The sequence below is a fragment of the Podarcis erhardii genome (genome assembly GCF_964252035.2).
Source record: "Podarcis erhardii genome assembly, chromosome: Z".
In the NCBI taxonomy this organism is placed as follows: domain Eukaryota; kingdom Metazoa; phylum Chordata; class Lepidosauria; order Squamata; family Lacertidae; genus Podarcis; species Podarcis erhardii.
Genome location: NC_138504.1, coordinates 4,618,809 through 4,642,427, shown reverse-complemented (window position 1 = coordinate 4,642,427; position 23,619 = coordinate 4,618,809). Strand labels below are relative to the sequence as shown.

At 46.4% G+C, this 23,619-nt stretch overlaps 1 protein-coding gene across 4 annotated transcripts in view; it reads left to right on the top strand.

The window, feature by feature from the left end:
* The window catches only part of ARHGEF6 (Rac/Cdc42 guanine nucleotide exchange factor 6), a 370,252-nt gene that overhangs the window by 20,324 nt on the left and 326,309 nt on the right, over positions 1–23,619 (top strand). For 3 of the 4 annotated variants that reach the window (XR_014152917.1, XR_014152918.1, XM_081848291.1), the window contains exons 3-5: positions 10,090–10,174; positions 20,464–20,591; positions 21,846–22,047. Coding sequence is in view for 2 of the 4 variants with exons in the window: in XM_081848291.1 (XP_081704417.1) it covers positions 10,090–10,174; positions 20,464–20,591; positions 21,846–22,047 (415 nt within the window). In the remaining 2 variants the exon portion in view is untranslated. Of the gene's footprint in view, positions 1–995; positions 1,216–10,089; positions 10,175–20,463; positions 20,592–21,845; positions 22,048–23,619 lie in introns of those variants that run through there. The other variant, XM_081848292.1, reaches the window with a different exon arrangement.

Genomic DNA, 23,619 nt, shown 5'->3' with positions numbered 1-23,619 from the left:
ACCCCCTGGATGTCAGAGAATCCTAACATTTTAGAGTTGGAAAGGACCACAAGGGTCATCAAATCCAACCCCTTTGCAATCCTTTGCCCAGTTTGGGGCTTGAACCCATGTCCATGAGATTAAGAGTCTCATACTCTACCAACTGAGCGCTCTCTCTCTCTCTCTCTCTCTCTCTCTCTCTCTCTCTGTGTGTGTGTGTGTGTGTGTGTGAAGGAAGCACCCTACCGCGTCTTGAAATCCCTATTTCTTGGGATACCCTTAGTACTCATAATGGACCCGATATGACAGTCTTGGAGCAACCTCTCTCTGGCTGTCCTACCTCACAGGGCTTTTGTAAGGGCAAAATGTTAGCGTGAAAGCCAGGCATGCCACCATAAGCTCCTGACAGGAAAGGATGACATATGCGGACGGGCACAGAGGCACCGCCCCCCTCCCCCCATCAAACCCTTATTCCCAGCAAGTAAAATTCTGGGCAAAGGGTAGGAAGGACTGCATCTCAGCAGTGGAGCTGCTTTGCGTGCAGAAGGTTCCAGGTCCGATCCCCGCTGGCATCTCCACACAGCACTGGAAATGAGTCCGTGCCTGACACCCTGGATAGCCGCTGCCATTCAGGGTAGGCAATACTGAGCTACACAGCTGCCCATGTTCCTGGAATCACAGAATTGTAGAGTTGGGAGGGTCCCCTGAAGGTCGTCAACTCCAACCCCCTGCAGTGCAGGAATCTCAACAAAATCATAATAGAACCCATATCCCTTGTGGAGAAGGAACCATTTGCGTCCTACTACTAACAGCCCAATGTGTGTGTGCGCGCGCGCCAGCGCTCTACTGCCTGCAGGAGAGAAGGCACTCTGCGCACGCCCCGACGCTCTTTGCTCCCGCCCCGAGTTTTGAAGCGACGCTGAAGGAGGCGTGAGGAAGGGGGCGGCTGAGTGCGCGCAGGCTTCGGCAGCGGACAGCTGGCTTTCCTTCTCCTCCTCCTCCTCCCCTCCGCACCTCGGGGACTCCCGGCTCGGCTGGGGGTGGTGCTCCCGAGTCCCGACCCTGCCTGCCTTGCCGCCGCCGCCGCCGCCTGCCACTTCCCCTTCCTTGCGCCGCCCGCCTGCGATCCAGCTCCGGGTCAGAGCGCGGCGCCTCCCCGGCCCTCCGTCTGCTGCACCCAGCGGCGGGGATTGCTGCCAACATGGGACGTTCGCGGAGCAGAGCCTGAGCAGCCGGGTGAGTGCTTGGCCGCCCCCTCCTTCTTCTCCAACTTTTCCTCCGATCCCCCCTTCCTCCTAAGCCCCTCCATTCATGGGCTCGGTGTCGCCCCACCGCCGCGTTCGCCTCGCCTTTCCTGCGCCCCCTCTTCTCCCATAACAGGGGCGCCCATACTTTGCGCGCCTCAGCAAGCCCCTTCTGCGCCCCCGCCATCTCCGCTTGCAGATACCCAGATGTCTCGCAAGTCTCTCATCCACCTTCTCTTTGCTTCTCATCAGCTGGTCTCTTCTGAGATCTGTCCCTCGGTTGGGAGGCTTACTTTCCCCTCTCTGGCCGGTGAGTGCTCGGTCTTTTTGGCCGGGAGAGCTTCAGCTCTTTCCTGCCCTGACCTACATACAAGGGTCAGCTTGTCCCCATGCTTCCCCCTCCAGGCTTCTAACTTCCTGCGCCCTCCTTCCTTCTTCCTCACTAGGGTCTCTTGCCTCGTCTGCTTGCCTTCCCTCCCCGTTTTATTACACCGCTTTCTACCCTGCAGCGGGCAAGAGCACGGGGCACTCCGCACGGGGACTTTACAGAGCAGGAACTGGAGCAGGTCCCTGCCCAGATGAGCTTACAAGGCTAAAATTGGACACAAGGGAAACAGCAGTGGAGGCACTGCTAAGCAGGAGCACAGTATGGGGCTATTTCAATTGCACATGCTTTGGGAGAGTTACAGGCTTGCATGGGACTGCCTTGGTCTCTATCACTTCTTTCTCGCAGTGGGGGATGTGAAAGACCACCAGAGAACCCCACTTTGCCACACCCAAACCAACACCCCCAGCGAAACATCCCCTATCCATTGCATCCACAGATGTCTGCCTTTTCTGTCCATTCTGGCATGTGCTGAGTGCTTGCGTTTTCTGTGTCTGACTTCTTATGATCCACACCTCCCAGGTGTATGTGGCTTTTCTGCATGAAACTGCCATAGAGGTGGGGAAAATTTATGGCTCTCCAGATGTTGTTGGACTAAAAACTCTGCAAGAGCAATACTGAGATGGGGGGGGGGGGGCGCTGACTGACAGCCAGGTCAACCCCTGGACTGATTGTACATAGGAAGGCGGGGGGGGGGGTACCTGGGGGCCAAATGAGCTTGGTGGCCAATGGCCTGCATTGAAAGGCTGAAAATTCCAGAAACTGAGATAAATGTGTTTCTTCCAAACCAACCTCTGATAGACTCATAATTTGTGTGAGTGTTTTCTCAAAGAAGATTATACAGTATATGAAAGGCTGTCTGTATTGCACAGCAGCCCATATTTTGGAGTTGGGAACAATTCACTTACCTGAATTTCCTTTAAAAAAACAAAAACAAAAAACCCCCGAACCCAGCCAAGTTTCTAGCTTTTAGGAATACCTAGAAAATTATATTTTATATACATGTTGCGGGTATGTATGTTAAGTGCAGTGCACACCTAGCCTGCTTGTTTGTTGTTGGCATCTGTCTGTCTCAGGAGACAATGGAGGAGTGCGCCTTTGGGGGTGAGGTCAATCTGTTGGGAGATTGCAGCGCCTGCTGTGATTGTAGAGACCAATACGGGAGAGACATTTTTGCTGCAGCTGGGGCAGATGAAGGCATCCAGTTCTGCTACTGCATAGAAGCAAAATGCTGAAAGGGAGCTTTCAGGAAAGATCTGTGAGCAGAATATTGTACTCCTGCTGGCTCCTGGTGGGTTGTTTCTGAAAAAGAAAATCCACAAGACATGAACAGTTATGACACAGTGTCTTTTGTGTGAAGACCTGTACACCAGCCGTAGATAGGTTGAATTCAGTCTTGCTTCTCCATTATTCATGGGCCACCTGTGAGTATTAAAGCAGGAATGGTTCCTCAGGCTCTCTGAACAGTTAAGGCAGAGCTCAATGTCGGTACCAACACCTGACCAACGAGGAATTTGTCAGCAAATGGCAGAAAACCATGGCTAAAAAAGCCACCTCTATTGGTCTGTCACCCCCCCCAACTTTATTACCTGGGTTATGAAGGCGCCCAAAAGACGTAAAGCAAAGATGATGGGATAATGCACACAGTGACTTGTGATCTCGAACACAAGTAGTCTGTAGTCCGCTGGCAGTAGGAGTACAATATGGGCATGTCTTTAAGTTAACATCTTACATTAAAAACCTGACAGTACCAAACTATTGAAGGTTTTTCACCAAAGCCAGACTAAATGTCTTTCCTTCTGCAGTGTTGGATGGCAGGTTGAGAGGAGTTCCCTACCAGGACAGACTTTGCTCGTGTGCTCAAGACATCGATTCCATAAAACATACTTTGTTGCACTGTGCAAAATATGAGCAAGCTAGGGCTGAACTGATATTACCCTTGCTGGTACCTTTCCCAGGAAAATCAGAGGCTCACTATGTCAGGTTCCTATTGGAAGACTGGACAAATGCTAGAACAATAGCTGTGGCAAAGTTTTTATTGGTGGTTGCAAGAACCAATGATCCCTATATTCTGAACAAATTGCTTGTTTAACCCGGGGGTAGGCTGTATGAATTGTGTATTGCTTTGTAACGATTTGTTGGGTCTCTGGACCGTAATAAAGATTGTTGTTGTTGTTGCTTTTTTAAAACAAACAAACAAACAAACAAACAGGAATGCAAGAAGAGCCCTCCTGGATCAGACCAAAGGGGGCCCCATCTAGGCAGGTGGGAGCTTGGTGGGGTATTTAACATTTGTATGTTTTAAAGCCTGGTTGCGAGTTCTTTTTGATTCTACAGTTTTATGTTTTGTAAACCACTTTGAGGGTGTGTGTTTTTTTACACAAGGAAATGGTGTATAAACACTATGAAATGACTGAATGAATGAATGAATGAATAATGCCATTTGCATCTTCTCTGACCATTGGCTAAGCCAGCTGGGGATTATGGGGGTTGTAGTCCAAGAACTGCTTGGGGGTTAAAGAACACTGACCATTATAATGGATAGCCAAAACAGTGCCCTCTAGATATTGTTGGATCCCAGGCCTGATCAGCCCCAAACAACATATCCAATGGTCAGGACACCACCATGTTGACTGACTCTGGTTGGTTGGTTGGTTGGTTGGTTGGTTGACTGGCAGCCACCCTTTAGAGTCTCCGACAGAGGGAAGATGAGGCCAGGGATTGAACCTGGGATCTTCTGCATGCAAGACAGGTGCTCTACTACTGAGCTACAGCCCCTCCTCTAAATAAAGTGTCCATGTCAACACTGTGATGCAGCAGCAAAAAGAGGGCAAATGCTATTCTAGGCTGCATCAACAGAAGTCTAGCGTCCAGATGAAGGGAAATTATAGTACCACTTGGCTATAGTACCACTTCTGCCTTGGTCAGACCACACCTGGAATACTGTGTCCAGTTCTGGGTGCCACAATTTAGGAAGGATGTTGACAAACTGGAAGGTGTGCAGAGGAAGGCAACCAAGATGATCAAGGGTTTGGAAACGAAGGCTGATGAGGAAAGGTTGAAGGAGCTGGGTATGTTTAGTCTGGAGAAGAGGAGACTGAGCAGATATGATAGCCATTTCAAATATCTCAAGGGCTGTCCCATGGAAGAGGGAGCATGCTTGTTTTCTCCTGTTCCATAGAGTAGGACCTGAACCAATGGCTTCAAGTTACAAGAAAGGAGATTCTGACTAAACATCAGGAAGAACTTTATGATGGTAAGAGCTGTTCTGCATTGGAACGGTCTCCCTCGGGAGGTTGCAGACTTTCCTTCCTTGAGGGTTTTTAAGCAGAGGTTGGATGGCTATCTGTCTTGAATGCTCTTGTTGAGATTTCTGCATTGCAGTGGGGTTGGACTAGTAGATGATTGTTTGGGGTTTCTTCCAACCCTAAGATTCTGTGATTCTATGTGAGCGAACATCTGCCTGTTCCTGCTCCACAACTGCTCCCATGGATGAAAGCATTTATGGTTCAAAAGTCACACAGAGAGGGAGAGAGAACACACAGGCATTTTTATAGAAGCATAGGGTGCACTTCAACCTAAACATCTCTAAAGGGTCACCTGCAGCTATTATTATTTAAATGAATTTATGTAGCCACTAAGGGACGCGGGTGGCGCTGTGGGTAAAACCTCAGCGCCTAGGACTTGCCGATCGTATGGTCGGCGGTTCGAATCCCCGCTGCGGGGTGAGCTCCCGCCATTCGGTCCCAGCTCCTGCCCACCTAGCAGTTCGAAAGCACTCTTAAGTGCAAGTAGATAAATAGGTACCGCTTTATAGCGGGAAGGTAAACGGCGTTTCCGTGTGCTGCGCTGGTGCAGGCTCGCCAGAGCAGCTTCGTCACGCTGGCCACGTGACCTGGAAGTGTCTCCGGACAGCGCTGGCCCCCGGCCTCTTAAGCGAGATGGGCGCACCACCCTAGAGTCGGTCACGACTGGCCCATACGGGCAGGGGTACCTTTACCTTTTACCTTATGTAGCCACTTGGGACGCGGGTGGCGCTGTGGCTTAAACCACAGAGCCTAGGACTTGCCGATCAGAAGGTCGGTGGTTCAGATCCCCGCAACGGAGTGAGCTCCCATTGCTCGGTCCCTGCTCGTGCCCACCTAGCAGTTCAAAAGCACGTCAAAATGCAAGTAGATAAATAGGTACTGCTCTGGCAGGAAGGTAAACGGTGTTTCCGTGTGCTGCTCTGGTTCGCCAGAAGCAGCTTAGTCATGCTGGCCACATGACCTGGAAGCTGTACACCAGCTCCCTCAGCCAGTAAAGCAAGATGAGTGCCGCAACCTCAGAGTTGGTCATGACTGGACCTAATGGTCAGGGGTACCTTTACCTTTATGTAGCCACTTATTGGTACATAATCTGTGTGACTTACAGCAGAACAATGTTTAGAAGCACAACATGGAGTAGTTCAAAATCATCAATGGACATCAAAATACAATGGGGAGGAGGAGCACTTTCTTTATGTAGAGCCTTTTTTGAGCTTACTGAAATTACCCAAATCTAATGCTCACCTTTTTTGGCCAAATTATGTTGCGAATATTAAGGTTCACATTAGATTTTATGGTACATTAGACTCGAGTAAATATGGTAGGTTCCAGCAGATGCTCTCAGCATCCTTAGAGGGGAGAAACATAGGAATAGCTCATATGGCATGTTGTTGTTGTTGAGTCATTTAGTTGTGTCCGACTCTTCGTGACCCCCTGGACCAGAGCATGCCAGGCACTCCTGTCTTCCACTGCTTCTCGCAGTTTGGTCAAACTCATGCTGGTAGCTTCGAGAACACTGTCCACCCATCTCGTCCTCTGTCGTCCCCTTCTCCTTGTGCCCTCCATCTTTCCCAACATCAGGGTCTTTTCCAGGGAGTCTTCTCTTCTCATGAGGTAGCCAAAGTATTGGAGCCTCAGCTTCAGGATCTGTCCTTCTAGGGAGCACTCAGGGCTGATTTCCTTAAGATGGATAGGATTGATTTTTTTGCAGTCCGTGGGACTATGGATGAAATCAGGATATCATGCACTTTCTGTTGTTTTGCCCTTTATATATGATGCCCAGAGAAAAAATCCTCTCTCCTATTTTTTCTTGGTTCTCAGATCGACACCCCCCCCCCCCGTCCCAGAAGTGATAGTTGAGCTCTTAGCCAATAAATATATGCAAATTACAACACCTGGTAGCCAAATTTGCTCTGGGAGTTAAGAAGCTTTGCTCCAGTTATGTTAATGCATTGAAATTTTAAACTTTTATGCTATAAACTCTTACAGACTCTTACAGACTTCAGTTGTGTGATTTTGCCTTGCTTTTTCCCTTTGTCATTCATTGTGAAGGCCTCGGCTATATACAGTCAATTGGCATAATAGAGGCAACATAAAATAAAATTTAAAAGCCTGGGTGAATGAAAATATGTTTGCCTGTTGTTGTTGAGAAGGTATCAGGTGAGGAGGGTGCTGCTACCAAAAAAGTCCCTTTCCTGGGAAAGACTCTCTGTTTGAAATCCTGGCGATCTGCCGTCACTCGGCAGCATGGAGCTCGGTAGACCAAGGCAGCTTCCTATAGCCCTAAACAGCTGGAGCAGGCCCCCTGAAGGTGGTCTTTAACATTTTGGGATTCCAGATGTTGGACTACAATTCCTGCCCATCAGCTTTAACTGTTAGACATACTGACTGGGGTTTGTGGAAGATGTACTTCAGCAAAACCAGGAGGGCTTGGTGATACCCAGCTAACTCATTAACATCCATTGACATCAAGGGATATATAAACCAAACCCATTGATTTCAGGGGGTTTTGTCTGAGCATGACCAACACTGACCATCACCTGACTACAACCATACATAAGAGTCTACAAGGGTCTTACAGTCATCTTCAGAAATCTAGCCCTTTGGCTCACTCACTGGGGAGATTGGAGTGGCCGGCTACCAGGCACAGGGCTTTTTGGGTGGTGGCCCCATCCACATTTCCTGAATTCTCTTCCCATGAAGCTCTGTCCTGCCCTTCCCTCTCCTCCCTCCTTTCAAAGGGTGCTGAGACCTTTTCTGTCCCTCAAGGCCTCTCATTAGGAATTTCCACTGCCCTGGCATGTTTGGAGGGTAGAAGGTTTGCTGTTGCGCTGTATTTAATGGACACAACTAACTTAGGTCTGGTAACTTCACTGGATCTACTCTGAGTAGGACTCAGTTGACTAAAGCCTGTGGTCTTTACTTGTATTTAAAATCGGGTGGGGGTTTTTTTGTTTCGCATGAGCTGCTTTTGTGGGATGGTAATAACCGTACAGGCAACAACCTTTTTACGCTTGTCCGACATGTGCAGAACTATGCACTTGTGCATCACCACAACCCAGAAGTGACTGGCAGAGTGGGGTAGGGGGCATAGCAGGGTGTAAGGAGCTCATGCATGCTCCACTGACATGCATGGGCAGAGCGGGGCTGGGAATGTCCTCCCCACACAAAATGGTCGTTATCTGTAATAAAAATAAGTAAAGCCAATTGCACCCTCCCCTTCAAGACTATCCCCTCGTAGCTCAGGCCATGAGGAAAGCCATGCATAGGGAGCAAGACACTAGGAGATACGTGGCCCAAAATTCCCTGCAGCTTCATTAACTCCAGATGTTTCAAGGGAGCCAAATTGTGGGTGAAAGGGAGAGGCGCATTGGCGCAAAATTACCCACAGCCCAGCACACACTTCGATATGATTTCATTGCCCACTTTGCAGTCGGCTGTGCAGATAGGCTGAAAATAAACTTGCCCCCTCCCCTCCCGATTCAAATTATAGTTTGGAGCCTGAGGGCGCGGTTGGAGAAATGCTTGCCTGCCTTGTGGTCTCAGCGTGGCCACCAAGGAGAGCCTTCATGAAAGCCAAAGCCACAGAGGCAACGGGCAGTTCTCAAGGGGCACAGCTGCAAAATTGCTGGCATGGGGAGCGAGATGTTCCTTCTCCCTGCCCTGCACACATCCTAGTATTGCACAAACCACTGAGACTTTTGTCACGAGGCAGAATGTGCTCACTAACAATTTTTTTTTTCTAAAAAACTAACCTGTTGCTTTTAAAGAATTCGTTGATCGGTAAACTCTGCATAACTTTTTCATGTAGCTCAAAACAGCCATTCGGAAGGAAGGAGGGAGAGGGAAATGTTTATTTCCTTTAATTATAAATGTTTACAACCTACTTACTTGAGTGGCCACATTATTAAGGGCTAAAGGGTATGAAAAGTATTGTGGGATTGATTGGGGGGGGGGCTAGGGGTATGTTATAAGGCACTAAATCAGTTTCTAACACGATTTTAAGCTTGAAATACACTATGGGTTCTGACCTACTCCAAGTAGACCCTTTGAAATTAATGGACCTAAGTAAGTCGCAATCATTCGTTCCAATAGGTCTACTCTGAATAGGACTAGCATTGGATACAACTCATTTTTTGTTTTATTTAAAAAAGACACATGATGGCATTTAGCACGTTTGCCCTCACAGCACCCCTGCAGTGTAGGCCAGTGTTCAGACCATGTGTCTTTATTTGCTTAAAATGAAAGATCAGCACGATACAGCCAAATGACCTGCGAAAAACATCATCAACAACAAAAGGTATCTTGTACTGTTGTACGGACTGGAAGCTGAGGCTGAAGGCAAATCCTTGTCCACCATGGACTCTGAGCTCAGGGCAGAATGGTGCGTAGCTGAAGCTAGAGATAGGCTTGGGTCACATTAGCCAGGATTCTCCTAAGGGCATACTACAATGAGGTCGTTATCCCCTGGCATCTCTGCACAGAAACCCTGGGAAGTGGAGTGAAAGCCCAGTTCTCTTTTAGACCAGCAGTGTGATGCTTATGATTCCAGTCTTTTTCGGAAGGCAGGAAGCAGTAATGCAGTTAAGCACTTTCAAACTCTGGATTTAATGGTCTTATGGAACACGCCCACCTGTAGGTGACATCTCCCCTCTTTGCTTTATTTAAAACGTGCTATGCCAGCCCCAGCTGCATTTAGGGGGGGCCCAGGCTCATTGTCCGAGTGCGGTCCTGGCAGCACCAAGGGAGAACCTAGGAGCTGCATTTTACCAGGGCAGGCAATTTGCCCATCTACTATGTATTTCCTGCACTGACTGGCAGCTGCTGCCAAGGGTCAAGCAGAGGCATGATATCTTCTGCTTCCTTTTTCTTTTTAAACTGGAGATGCCAGGGATTGAACCTCAGATCTTCTGAGTGCAAAGCAGTGGGTCAAATAATTCTAGCCTCCCTTTTCTATATATTTTTAAAGCTTTTCTACCCCACTTGCCTGCTGAGGTGTTCTGAAGAACTTGAAAGCTTGGCACATTTTTATGAGTTTTAAAATGTATTTTTTTATTATGTCTTGATAGCTTTGTCTCATTCATTTAATATGGCTGCAAAGTGGGAGCTTGGATGACTGACCTAATGTTCCTCTCTCTCTCTCTCTCTCTCTCTCTCTCTCGTCTTCTGGCCACAGTTGTTTGATGCACACGATCTATACACGGGAGACAATTTCCCCCAGGTGCTGAATACCCTTGCAGCTATAAACAAGGCTACAGAAGGTAAGAAGAAGGGGGGGAATAGTTGAATTGAATGAAATGTTCGCTGTGCCGATTGAATGATAAAATTAAATACACTATTGAAGTCGTACAACTGGTTAAAAAAAAATTAATCTGAGAATCCAACAAAACATTTCTCCTAACCTGCACTGAAGTCAGATAATTTTTTTAAAAAAATTGCAACCTCCTGTGTAATATGGGAAGAAACATTCCTGAAGCAAAACAATTCCAAATCTGCAGAAGATTTTCCTAGCAGGGTTCTTCATAGGGGGAGAATCAGTCCCTCTCTGTGCTCTCATGATACAAGTTACAAAGCAAAAGAACCTGATCAACAGACTCTGTTGCTGCAGCTATGCACAGAAAATGACATTCGTTGACCAGGATATTATTAAATCATCTGTTTATCAATGCACATGAATGCTCTCCTTGATTTGGAGACAGTCAGTTTATGCATGTATGAAGTGCTAACAATTCCGTAATTTAGGATATTATTAAGGAGTAATGGAGAACAAAATCTATCAGCTGCAGTTCTCAGATACTGTATATCTAAGCCTATCTATCTCTGTGATAATAAGAGAATTAGGCCTTCTTTCAACTGTCAGTTGTCCACACACCCAAAAGAGTTTTCTCCATATGCCTTTTCGGCTGAATGTCTCTACCAGAAGCATCTCCCAGCCCCCATCATTGCAGCGTTTGCACTTCCCCATTGGTAGTTTCAGTGCGAGATCCAATTTCGGTTCATCAGGTGCAAAGCAGGCAATGTCCCTTGTGCCTTTAAAGAGGTGTGGCCAGTTTGCTGAAGCAGCCTGTCAGTGCAGAAGTGAGAAAGTGCAGCATCTTTTTCCTCTACAGCGCAATTGCTTCATGTACAACTGAGTTCTTTCTTTTGTTGTGAAGAAGCAGGAGCAATCAGAACACGCACACACAAACATCCTCCTGCAATGGTACAGTCTTGGAGAAGCTGCACCACCTAATTGTTGAGTATATAAATTGGCTTTTGCACCAATCCAACGAGGAGAATATATTCCTTTTGTTATTGTACCCCTATATTAAATTTTATAGTCCTATTCTTTTTTCCCCTTTAACCAAACTCGCATGACCTGGACTGTTAAGCAGGGCAGATCCCATATCTAAATGCTAGGAAACAAACCTTACACTTAAACAGCTCAGGACCACAATACTCAAGGACCGCCTCTCCCCATATGAACTGACCTGCACCCAGTGATCATCACCTGAGGCCCTTCTTCACGTGCCTCTTCAATGAGAGGTCTGTAGGGTGGCAACATGAGAATGGGCCTTCTCTGCAATGGCTCCCCATTTGAGGAATCCTCTCCCCAGGGATGTCCGCCGGGTGCCTTCATTATAGATATTTATGCACTAGGTGAAAATGTTCCTTTTCAACGAGGTCTTTAACTGATTATTGTTCTATGGCCTTTTACATGCACGTGGGGGGGAGTTGTTTTGTTTTTGTTTGAACTATTTATCTTTGTGCTTTTATCCTGTATTTTTATCTTGTGAACTTCCCTGAGATCTTTGCATAAAGGGAGGTACATATTGCTCTGCTTTCCTTTGGACCACTTCAGCAAGGCCAAGGGGTGTGTGTGTCTTGTTGTCAGGGTTGTGCCCTGGAGAGGTCACTTTGGCACTGCTAATGCAATGGTTTGACTTCACCCCCCAGAGATGCAGTCCATTGTCTCTTGAGAAGAAGCTGGTAAAATGCGGTCTTGACTATGCTACCACTCAGTGGATTTGTAACTGGCTGACTGACCAAACCCAAAGGGTGCTCATCAATGGTTCCTCTTCATCCTGGAGAAGAGTGACTAGTGGGGTGCCACAGGGTTCTGTCTTGGGCCTGGTCTTATTCAACATCTTTATCAACAACTTGGATGATGGACTCAAGGACATCCTGATCAAATTTGCAGATGACACCAAACTGGGAGGGGTGGCTAACACCCCAGAGGACAGGATCACACTTCAAAACGACCTTGACAGATTAGAGAACTGGGCCAAAACAAACAAGATGAATTTTAACAGGGAGAAATGTAAAGTATTGCACTTGGGCAAAAAAAAAATGAAAGGCACAAATACAAGATGGGTGACACCTGGCTTGAGAGCAGTACATGTGAAAAGGATCTAGGAGTCTTGGTTGACCACAAACTTGACATGAGCCAACAGTGTGACGCGGCAGCTAAAAAAGCCAATGCAATTCTGGGCTGCAACAATAGGTGCATAGCATCTAGATCAAGGGAAGTAATAGTGCCACTGTATTCTGCTCTGGTCAGACCTCACCTGGAGTGCTGTGTCCAGTTCTGGGCACCACAGTTCAAGAAGGACACTGACAAACTGGAACATGTCCAGAGGAGGGCAACCAAAATGGTCAAAGGCCTGGAAACGATGCCTTATGAGGAACGGCTAAGGGAGCTGGGCATGTTTAGCCTGGAGAAGAGGAGGTTAAGGGGTGATATGATAGCCATGTTCAAATATATAAAAGGATGTCACATAGAGGAGGGAGAAAGGTTGTTTTCTGCTGCTCCAGAGAAGCGGACACGGAGCAATGGTTCCAAACTACAAGAAAGAAGATTCCACCTAAACATTAGGAAGAACTTCCTGACAGTAAGAGCTGTTCGACAGTGGAATTTGCTGCCAAGGAGTGTGGTGGAGTCTCCTTCTTTGGAGGTCTTTAAGCAGAGGCTTGACAACCATATGTCAGGAGTGCTCTGATGGTGTTTCCTGCTTGGCAGGGAGTTGGACTCGATGGCCCTTGTGGTCTCTTCCAACTCTATGATTCTATGAGACATAGGATGCCATCAGCCTACTGGTGTGAGTGAAATTTACCGTGACATAGCTGTAAATTGGTACCCCAGTGTGAAGGGGGCAGAAGCACTAGCCTTACAGGGTTCATCCATACTTTTGCTTGATCTGTATTCTGATTGTATTGTGTACTGATTGGGGGTTGGAGTAAATGACCCTTGGGATCCCTTCCAACACTACCATTTTATAGTTTTCTGGGCCCAATACCTTTTCTCATTATTACATGGCTGTGCTTTGCAAAAATCTTAACTTACCTGCTGAATTGTGGAAAATCCAGAGAGAGGTTTTGCTTAACCAAGCTTCAGTTCAGCAGGTAAGACTGGGTTTTTGCAAAGTTCAACCATGGAACAAGAAAAGCGCTCAGATCAGGGGGAATTAATAGGTGTGCAGTACGATCAGCTTCTCATGCAAAAGTGTGGCTGAACCCTGAATAAGTAAAACTAACAAAATAAACCCCACGTGTGAATGCAACCCTATTGTTACTGGAGAAGGCAGCAAATCCAGAGCTCTTATTATTGCCAGATATTTGGCAAGCAGTGCCCTTCCTGCCGAGTTGTCTGGCTGGCAAAGCGCAATGGAACCCAATGTTTAAAGTTTAAATCCTTACAAAATGCAAACAGTGAATTGTCAATGTATGTTGCCGAACAGACGTTTCAGCTAAATTCTAACCAGATTCTAATAATAGACTTTGGCTCCAGTGTCTCAGCATGCATCATTTTGCTTGCAGAGTTCTGTCTAGAATAAATCAATGGACTGTTTGGGAGAAAACATGGCAGGGTAGTGCCTTGTTACGGCTGTGAGTTCTGTATTTGTGGTTGGTATTTAGATGCTGGTGGTTGCTGATCTTTTGTTTTCTGCCGGAAGGAACTGGGAAACAGGCAATGAAACCACAGACCTTTGCAGTTCAGTACAGCTTATCAAGAAATGGTGAAGAGATATCTTTTGGACAGAGAGGGGCATTGTTATAATACCTGAGGCATAGGCCCTCAACACAAAACCTGCATAGAATTTGCATATGCTAACGTAGATATATAAGAGGTTATATGCACTGTTACTCATACACATAGGAGACCCAGTGAAATTAATGGACACTATTAACTTAGGTCCATTAATTTTAATTATTTTTACTCTGAGTAACAAAAAGAAGGTCCCCAAATATGAATACCAAAAGACCAAAAGCAAAAGAAAGGATATAATGGAATCATAGATTTGTGGAGTTGGAAGTGACTATAATGGTCACCTAGTTCAACCCGCTAAATAATGAATAATGATTATTTAAACATGCACTTGGAGTATATGCATATTCAAATAGTCATTATTTTTTAAATCTTTTCATTGTATCTTGAATTCCTGTGACCTTGTATTTTTGTTCTCTTCTCTCAGTAAAACATAGTGGCCTACAGCCATGTACGGTATATGTGTGTAATTATATTACTAGCAAAAAGTGCCTAGCATTGCTCAGGTATGATAAGAAAACAAATCAAAAGAGTGCAATTTTGAAAGGGTCATCTTGATACCAGGTGGTGCCTTATGATATCCAAATATATCCCCACTCCTCCATTTCAGGAACCATCACAACATATGGGTGACTGCATCTTCAGAGGTGTCCAAACCAGTGAAGCTTGGAATGGTTTGGTCCACCATCTTGATTCAAAATGGTGTCTAGTGGTATTCAAATGTATACAGAAACCTGCTCCCCCCATGTTGGGCAACATTATCAAAATGCGTATGCTGAGCTTTACAAGAAGATAATGTCTTTATCTCAGCAGTGAGAGCTAGCAACTTATGAGGAAGCCATGCATAGGTAATGTTAGGTGCTGCCCTTCCCCAGTTATAGATGTGTGCAGGAGAGGATCAGGTATCCTGCCCCGGGCAGAGTTCACACAGAGAACTGGGAAAGCAAAGTGAGAGTTTAAGCAAGGAACTAGACCCATGGAGACCTCTGGCGGGATCTGTATGACCAAGAGAAGTAGACCAGCAAAATGCTAGAGCCAACTGAAGGAGGCTGCAGGCAGGTCAAGATGGAGTCTCTGATGCCTGGGGATATCAATGGCCATCGGACGAGCTACTGAGGGTCCCCTTACACTGAGGGCTTCAACAGGGTGGTGTCTTCTGGAGGTAACTCCTGCCCTCGGGACTTCCTTGTCTCCTCTTCATCACAGAGGGTCTGTCTTCTGGGGTGTGACACCTTGCTGGTAAGAAATAACAAAAAGGGGAAGAAATAATAATTAGGCCCCCTAATAATTAGGGTTGGTGATAGAGCATCTGCTTTGCCTGCAGAAGGTCCCAGGTTCAATCCGGGGCATGTCCATAGACCTGGGCATGTCCCTGCCTCAGATGCTCCAGAGCTGCTGCCAAGTGGTGCAGATGCTACTGAGCCAAATGGGCCAATGGTCCGATTTGGAATAAGACAGCTTCGTTTCTGGTACTAAGGCTCAATGTTAGAACACTTGCATTGCCTTCAGAAAGGCCCAGGTTCAATCCCCTGGGGCACCTCCAGGTCGGGCTGGGAATGTCCCCTGTCTCAAATGCTTGAGAGCAGCTGCCAGCCAGTGTAGTCAATACAGAGCTAGACGGACCCATGGTCTGTAAGGCAGCTTCCTGTGTTCCCATGAAACGACACGCTGGCAGCCCTTGGGCAGCAGGAACTGTGTGAGGTTGGATCATCTTTTGCCCTCCAACAGCAAGCCATCCTTGGCAGCATGCCACCCTGGAGGGAAAATAACGTGGGCTGTGAACGTGATGCATCTTCAGCAAGCAGCTTCCTTGGAGCACACGATGTAAGCTCGGTATTTTGATCTTTCAGGATTCGCCTTTGAATCCGAGGGGGGAAATGAAACTCCAGAGTGTTGCATTGCATAGAATGTGATTGCAAGATTCGGGGGGGGGGCAGTATATAGCACTGATGTGTTGTGGGGAGGGTTGCCTTCCACAGTCAGTGGAAGGAAGACGGCAGTGCAAGGGCGGTGGGTTGGAAACAGAACCCCTCCATCTGCGATCCCTCCCACTTCTCCACAAACAGCTGTGGTGACTTGCATCAAATGTCAGCATGTTTTTCAGTCGTGTGCAGAGTGTGGGTTTTGCATACAATCCGTTGTTCTGCCAAAATCCAGGGTCCTGTTTGGCAAGCGAATCATGCAGAGCAGTGAGCAATTCGACCCGCTCTCTGTGGAAGAAACCCTCCCCTCCCCTGATCTTGGAAATGGCTTGCAACAAAATTGCTCTCCATAGGAGAGGCCCCTGGAAAGCTTGGTATAGTTGCAGCAAGGGCAAGAGCAGGGAGGTACAGATCAGGGTTTTCTCCTTCCACCCCCAGCCCCCCCTAGCCAAGGAATCTGCCACTTTGGTGTGCGAGCACACACCCCATCTTATGTGGGAATAAGTCTGCACTTTGCTATAGGTCAGAGGGAGAGTGCATGATTTGAACGCCAAAGGTCCATCTCCAAGTAGGGCTGCAGATGTCTCCATCTGAAATCCTGGAAGGTGTTGCAAGCCACTTGTAGTGTTTCTCAAGCTTGGGTTGCACTACAACTCCCATCATCCCTAGCTAGCAGGACCAGTGGTCGGAGATGATGATGGGAAATGTAGTCCAACAACAGCTGGAGACCCAAGTTTGAGAAACACTCCCACAGTGTAGACAGTACTGAGCTAGATGGACCCATGGGCTGATTCAGGATAGGGCAGTTTCCGATGTTCCTATGACATACTGTAGAGGAAGAGCTGTGGCTCAGTGGTAGAGCAACTGTACACTTCCTGCCTGACAGTCCATGTGAAACATTACTGAGATAGGTGAACCAAAAGTTCCATGACCCTACAAACTTTTTGTTACGAGATTTCCGATCAGTGCAGGGAGAATTTAAGCCATCAGACTTACTGGGGTTTAAAAGAAAACCAAACAAAAACCATAGGGTTTGTATCCAGTGCTAGTCCTACTCAGAGGAGACCCGCTGAAGTTAATGGACACGAGTAACTTGGGTTCATTCATCTCAGTGGATCAGCTGCATGCAACCCTAAATGGAGTAGGAATCAAAATCGAAACGTAACTTCTGCTAAAGAAGTGCTAAAGAGACGGGGACATTTGGGACATCCAGATTTGACAAGCTTAAGGATTATAATTTGGAGTTTTTCACTCCTGGATATAAAAATCTGGATGGAAAAAATGGGCCTCTCTTTGAGACAGAATCCTTCCATGATTGGACATTCGAAACTAAAGAGGACTGGCAAAGGACTATGATTTAGAGAGACGTGGAAATATCGGACATTGAGGAACATTGGGAACGCAACCGGGAAAAGGGGGGGTGGGAAATGTGGAATCCTTAAAGGCGTAAACTACGTTTTATTTAGGCTATATACATCTACATGGTATTCTAAAGGGGGGAACTCGTGGTGGGAATAAGCCGATTTTAGGGGAATGGAAAATAATGTTTTTTAAAAAAAAAAAAATTTGGGTTAAGGATAACAAGTTTGAATTGAGGAGAAGAACTTGTTGAGATCATTTGAGAGATTGGGAATACAAGGGGGGGAGGGAAGGGGAAGTCCTGAAGGGATGTAATTGGAAAAAGATTTGAAATTGGATGTTTTATTAATTTGTAATTAATTGGAAAACTTTAATAAATATTATTAAAAAAAAAAAAAAGAAGTGCTAAAGAGACGACTGTGCAGACTTTAATGCCACAGTAGCTAAAATATATTTAAATGACACAATAAAATAATGAATACAAATACTTAAAATGCAATAATATATCCAAATGAATTCTTTGATCCACAAATGAGTGTGAGAAACAGTAAGACCAAACATGTTTCAACCTAGGGGTGTCTTCTTCAGTGGTCCACAATTCCTGCCTCCCTACAATTTATCACAGAAAGGCTAAAAGAGTATTAGGCAGATTCATGACACTGTGCATGTTAACCAAGATGGCTAAATTTATTTTAACTCATAAAATGCATATATATACTCCTTTATTGTTAAAAAAAAGTCAGAGGATTATGTAAAAAATAAAACAATAAATTTATCAGTAAAAATGATTTAAAACATTCATAAATCATTAATGATAAGCTAAAAACCAGATTAAAACATACCTCAACATTCTGCATGTCTGGATAGACTTTTCTAAGCAAGTAATGTTATTAACAGGTGGTGCCTGCCTATATCAATAGGCAGGGAGTTCCAAAGAATGAGTGCAATCACACTAAAATAACAACTTCTTATAAATGCAGAATGAGTATTATGTTGCACCTGTAACAGTGCAGGTTGCACAGATTGAAGCCGTTGAGTGGGCATATATGTGAGTAAAGCAATCTTGCAGGTGAGTTGTTAAGAGCCTTATAACAGTGGTTCTCAAAGGTGTGATGTGTCACACTGGTGTGGCAGGAGAGGATGGCAAGTGTGGCAGGACAACCAACATCATATTTTGGGAATGATTCATGTTCTTGCGTAGCTCAGCTGCATTGTTCTTTTACTTCCTGGATGTCCCATGATTATAAAGTAAAAAAGGGTAAAGGGACCCCTGAACATTAGGTCCAGTCATGACTGACTCTGGGGCTGCGGCGTTCATCTCGCTTTACTGTCCGAGGGAGCCGGCGTACAGCTTCCGGGTCATGTGGGTAATCAGATATATTTTTCTTAATACACATCCTGTTTTCCTGTTTTCACCAGCTGTATCACTGAGTATAATGTCAAGGCTCTTTTGCAAAGCACCTGGCTTTGCAGCCTATCTCCCTCTGCATCCCAGGGCAACTGCGTAGGATGATTAACGTGAATGAAAAGATGAGCTGTTGCTGGCTGGTAGGTAGGCACTGGGTGGTATCAGACCTCCAAGTGTCTCCATTTTCCAGGGACACTCCCAGATTTACAGACACCGTCCCGGTTTCTGATTTGATCACGGAATGTCCTGCTTTTTCTTAGGAAGTCCCTATTTGCATCAGATAAATATACTGGAGGGTATGGTAAAGGTAAAGGGACCCCTGACCATTAGGTCCAGTCGTGGCCGACTCTGGGGTTGCGGCGCTCATCTCGCTTTATTGGCCGAGGGAGCCGGCGTACAGCTTCCGGGTAATGTGGCCAGCATGACTAAGCCGCTTCTCGTGAACCAGAGCAGCGCATGGAAACGCCGTATACCTTCCCGCTGCAGCAGTACCTATATATCTACTTGCACTTTGACATGCTTTCGAACTGCTGGGTTGGCAGGAGCAGGGACCAAGCAACGGGAGCTCAGCCCGTCGTGGGGATTCGAACCACCGACCTTCTGATTGGCAAGTCCTAGGCTCTGTGGTTTAACCCACAGCGTTGTGTTCTATTATAAATCAAGCACTGCTGGGAGTTGTTTCATTTTCCAATGTACTTCTTATCAATTAAAAAGTCATTGTGGCATGAACAAATTTTTAATCTGAAAGTGTGGCGCAGAGGAAAAAGTTTGAGAACCACTGCTTTGTTGTCTACCAGCTCCTTCTGGTATGCAGGCTGAGACCCTACCTGCCCGCGGACTGTCTCGCCAGAGTGGTGCATACTCTAGTTATCTCTCGCTTGGACTACTGCAATGCGCTCTACGTGGGGCTACCTTTGAAGGTGACCCGGAAACTGCAATTAATCCAGAATGTGGCAGCTAGACTGGTGACTGGGAGTAGCCACTGGGACCAGATAACACTGCTCCTGAGAGATCTGCATTGGCTCCCAGTACATTTCCAAGCACAATTCAAAGTGTTGGTGCTGACCTTTAAAGCCCTAAATTGCCTCGGTCCAGTAGACCTGAAGGAGCATCTCCAACCCCATTGTTCAGCCCGGACACTGAGATCCAGCTTTGAGGACCTTCTGGCACTTCCCTCCCTGCAAAAAGTGAGGTAACAGGAAACCAGGCCGAGGGCCTTCTCAGTAGTGGCACCTGCCCTGTGGAACAGCCTCCCAGCAGATGTCAAGGAAATAAACAACTATCTGACTTTTATAAGACATCTGAAGGCAGCCCTTTGTAGGGAAGTTTTTAATGTTTGATCTTTTATTGTGTTTTTAATATTCTGTTGGGAGCTGCCCAGAGTGACTGAGGAAACCCAGCCAGATGGGTGGGGTATAAATAAAATTATTATTTTTATTATTATTACACCATGAACTTGGCCAAGTAGCACATTGGCAAGCATTGCAGATTTCTGAACAGAGGCGTTGTGTGCTGACAAGGCCTCATTCCTGTAAACAATTGCAGTGCAGCATTCTGCACTAACTGCAGCTCCAGATCAAGCGCAAGGGAAGTTCCACATAGAGCACTGCAGTACTCCAGCCTTGAAGTAACCAGTGCACGAGGCAGGATACCTCTGGATACTGGCCACTGTGAAGCAACAGCCAGGGTGGGCTCTTGCCTTCAAGACCCAGTTATCAGCTTCCCATAACTGGCATTGATTCGATGGGCTGCTGGCCTGACCAGCAGAGTGGCTCTTCTTACATTCCCAGTGCTGACTTTTACAGTATTCATGTTGTTTTCTTTGTCTTTAAACAGATCGGAGCGCCACCAGGCCATGCTTCAATCTGTTGCCGCCTAGTTCCGCTGCGGGTGACGGCCATCCCTCGATGCAAACAACATCTCCTAAGTCGCCGAAAGCACTGCACGGGCAGTCAAAAGTAGTGGTAGGTTTTGTTCAAAATCTACCCCAGAATCCTGGGGAGACAGAAAGTTAAGAAGAAGCAAGGAGTCTAAGGTTTCAGCCTATGCAAGTTCTGTGGCCGGGGGGGGGGGGGGAGGTCTAAGGGGCAGAGAAATTTCCCAGCTTCAAGCCCACTTTCCCCAAGAATAAGCTGCTGCCTCCTCCCCACCCCACCAGAAAACCTCCCCCACAAATCTGCAGCATGGGAATGCTAACATTGGTCTACCCTACAGGGTTGTTGCAAGGGCAGGTGAAAGTGCATAGCTGAAGCATATGAATGTAGGGATGGCCTTCAGCTTAGACAGCTACTGGCCACGATTGAGATGTTCTACCTCCACTCATTCAAACGTAGCTTTGCCTCTGAATGCTAGTTGCTGGGAGCCACAAATGGGGAGTGTTGTTGCTGAGCTCAAATCCTGCCTGTGGTCGTCCCCTTAGGATGTCGACTGCGAGAACAGGATGCTTCCTGATCTGGCAAGGCTCTTCTAGCATTCAGCATTTCTGCAGAGCACTTTTGAGAGTAAAAAATGCTGCTTAAAAGCTGGGGAACCTGAGATGGCTCAGTCAGTAGAGCACGAGACTCTTAATCTCAGGTTGCAGGTTCGAGCCCATGGTTAGGTTCTGCATTGCAGGGGCTTGGACTTGATGAACCTCACGGTTCCTTCCAGCTCTATGATTCTATGATTTTATTTTTCCCGACCGCAATGACTTGCCTACCCCAAACATGCAGAACTTATTGTCAGGGGCTGGCAGGATGCTGTGTGCACGGGGCTGGAGTCTGACTATGGATTTGTGGGGAAGTGTATCAGCCAGGAGGAAAAAGTCACAGACAGGGGAAGCTTCAGAGCTGTAGGGTGCAGCACTGGAGGAAGAGGAGGAAGAGGCAGGTTGGGCAAGTGAAGGGCTAGGAGCTTCCCCACCCTTTCTTGCACTGTTGTTTCCCAGAACCAGGAGGGGATTGAAGAGGGAAGCACAGCGGCAGCTTCCATGCAGGTGGAAGGAGTGTGTAGCCCCCTGTTGCTGCAGGTGCTCCGTAGAGCACAGACCTGGGAATAGCTGCCTAGATGCTAGATTGGTGTGATTAGATATCCAGAGCTATAGAAGCAGCTGTTAATGTTCTCCTTGACAACAAAGAGTTACCCTTCAGCAGTGCTGAGAAGTGGCCTTGGCATTTATTTCCTTGTTTGTTTGTTTGTTTGTTTCCATCATCATTTATCTTGATGTTCCTGTGCATTAGGAGATGACTGAAAATGGCAATCACCAGATGTTGGTCAAGGTCCGATTCCAGTTTAAGCAGACCAATGAAGACGAGCTGTCAATCAATAAAGGCGACATCATTAACGTCACCCGGGTCGAGGAAGGAGGCTGGTGGGAGGGGACCCTTAATGGGAAGACAGGCTGGTTCCCCAGTAACTACGTCAGAGAAATTAAATCTACTGGTAAGAGAACCCAATTGGTATTAATATTAACTGTTACTCTTTTTCTTCTTCCGCTTATGGGGCTGCATATTTTTTGTAAGCAGCTGCCCCCAATATGATTCATTTGGATGGGCAGGATGTAAGGTTAATAAATGAAATGCATTTTTTTTTTTGCTGTTTTCCCTACTATATGATTTTTAGATTTTTAGAGCTTCCCCCTAATGTGTGCCTTTTGTGCACAATGGTTGGAGAACTGTATCACAAAATTTGGAAAACCTGCAAATACCAAAGGATGGCTGTGTTCCAGTTCCCATGTTGTTTTGATAGGTACAAATCAGGAAGGTTTGCATTAAAATCTGTGGCAGACCAAATTTCGCCTCCATCCCTTACCAAAAAGGATGATATGAGTTGTAGTTTAGCAATATCTGCAGGGCCACAGATTCTACATTCCTACATTAAACTGTGTGGCTGCCCATATCTCAATAAGACCAATAAGATATGGTCTGTCTCTTTGTATGTTCGTTGAAATTGGGATGGTGATGATATCGATTTAAGGATTTTGTTCCAGGCCCCCTGGCTTTGCTTTCATAGTTTTCAGTCTGTCACTGTAAGGAGCAGAGAATGCTTCCTTGTTTCTGTTCCAAAATGGACCATTTGGGTTTGTCACCCAGCTTTAAGGAAACAAGGCCAAACAGCCCCAAGTTTCTCATTACAGCCATCGAGTGATGTGTTCCTTGTATCAGGGCAGCAAAGCTCTTACTGAGATGGTGATCATACTCCCACCCACAAAGACAACGTCTCCAAGACAGGCTTTGATCTGTTCCAGCGTGGCTGTCATATGATGGTCATCTCTCTTGGCATCCTGGGATGTCCTGGGGGCTCAAAGGCTGGCTTGCCACTGTCCTGCTTCTAGGGACATCTTGGAAGTGCCACAGGGGCTGCCCTCTTATGGAGCCAGGAAGCACTGCAAGGGAATGAGCAATAAATAGAGGCAGAGTGTGACCTTGGGGGGAAATCAGATGGCTCTGCTCATTGCTGCTTTCACTCCTGCCTTGTTCTCTGGGCAAACAAACCATAGGCTCTTTATGCATTAGGTTTCTAACACTGGGTTGCAAGCTCTTTGGGGCAGGGAGCTGTCCTTACAGCAATGCTTTTTAAAAATGGCAATGTAATATATACCGTAATAACATTGCAATCGAACAGATACAAGTATGGATACAAATAAGGAAATAAAAGGAGCAAGTAAATCCGAAACGGATAGCTCAGACCTGGGGTTAAACGAAGCTCTCGTGACTTTTTCCAGGCCACACGGCTTAACAGCCTTGCTCTGCGTTCTCTACAACTGCTTTTGCCTGGCTGGAATGTGCCCTTAAATAATGCCTTCGGTTTGTTTTATTTTGTTTAATTTTTAGAAGACCTCTGAAGGCAGCCCTGTTTAGATAAGTTTTTAATGTTTGAAGTTTTATTCTGTTTTTAGTGTTCTGTTGGGAGCCACCCAGAGTGGCTGGGGAAACCCTGCCAGGTGGGCAGGGTATAAATAATAAAATTATTATTGTTGCTGTTGCTGTTTTGTTTGTTTGTTTTGTTTATTTG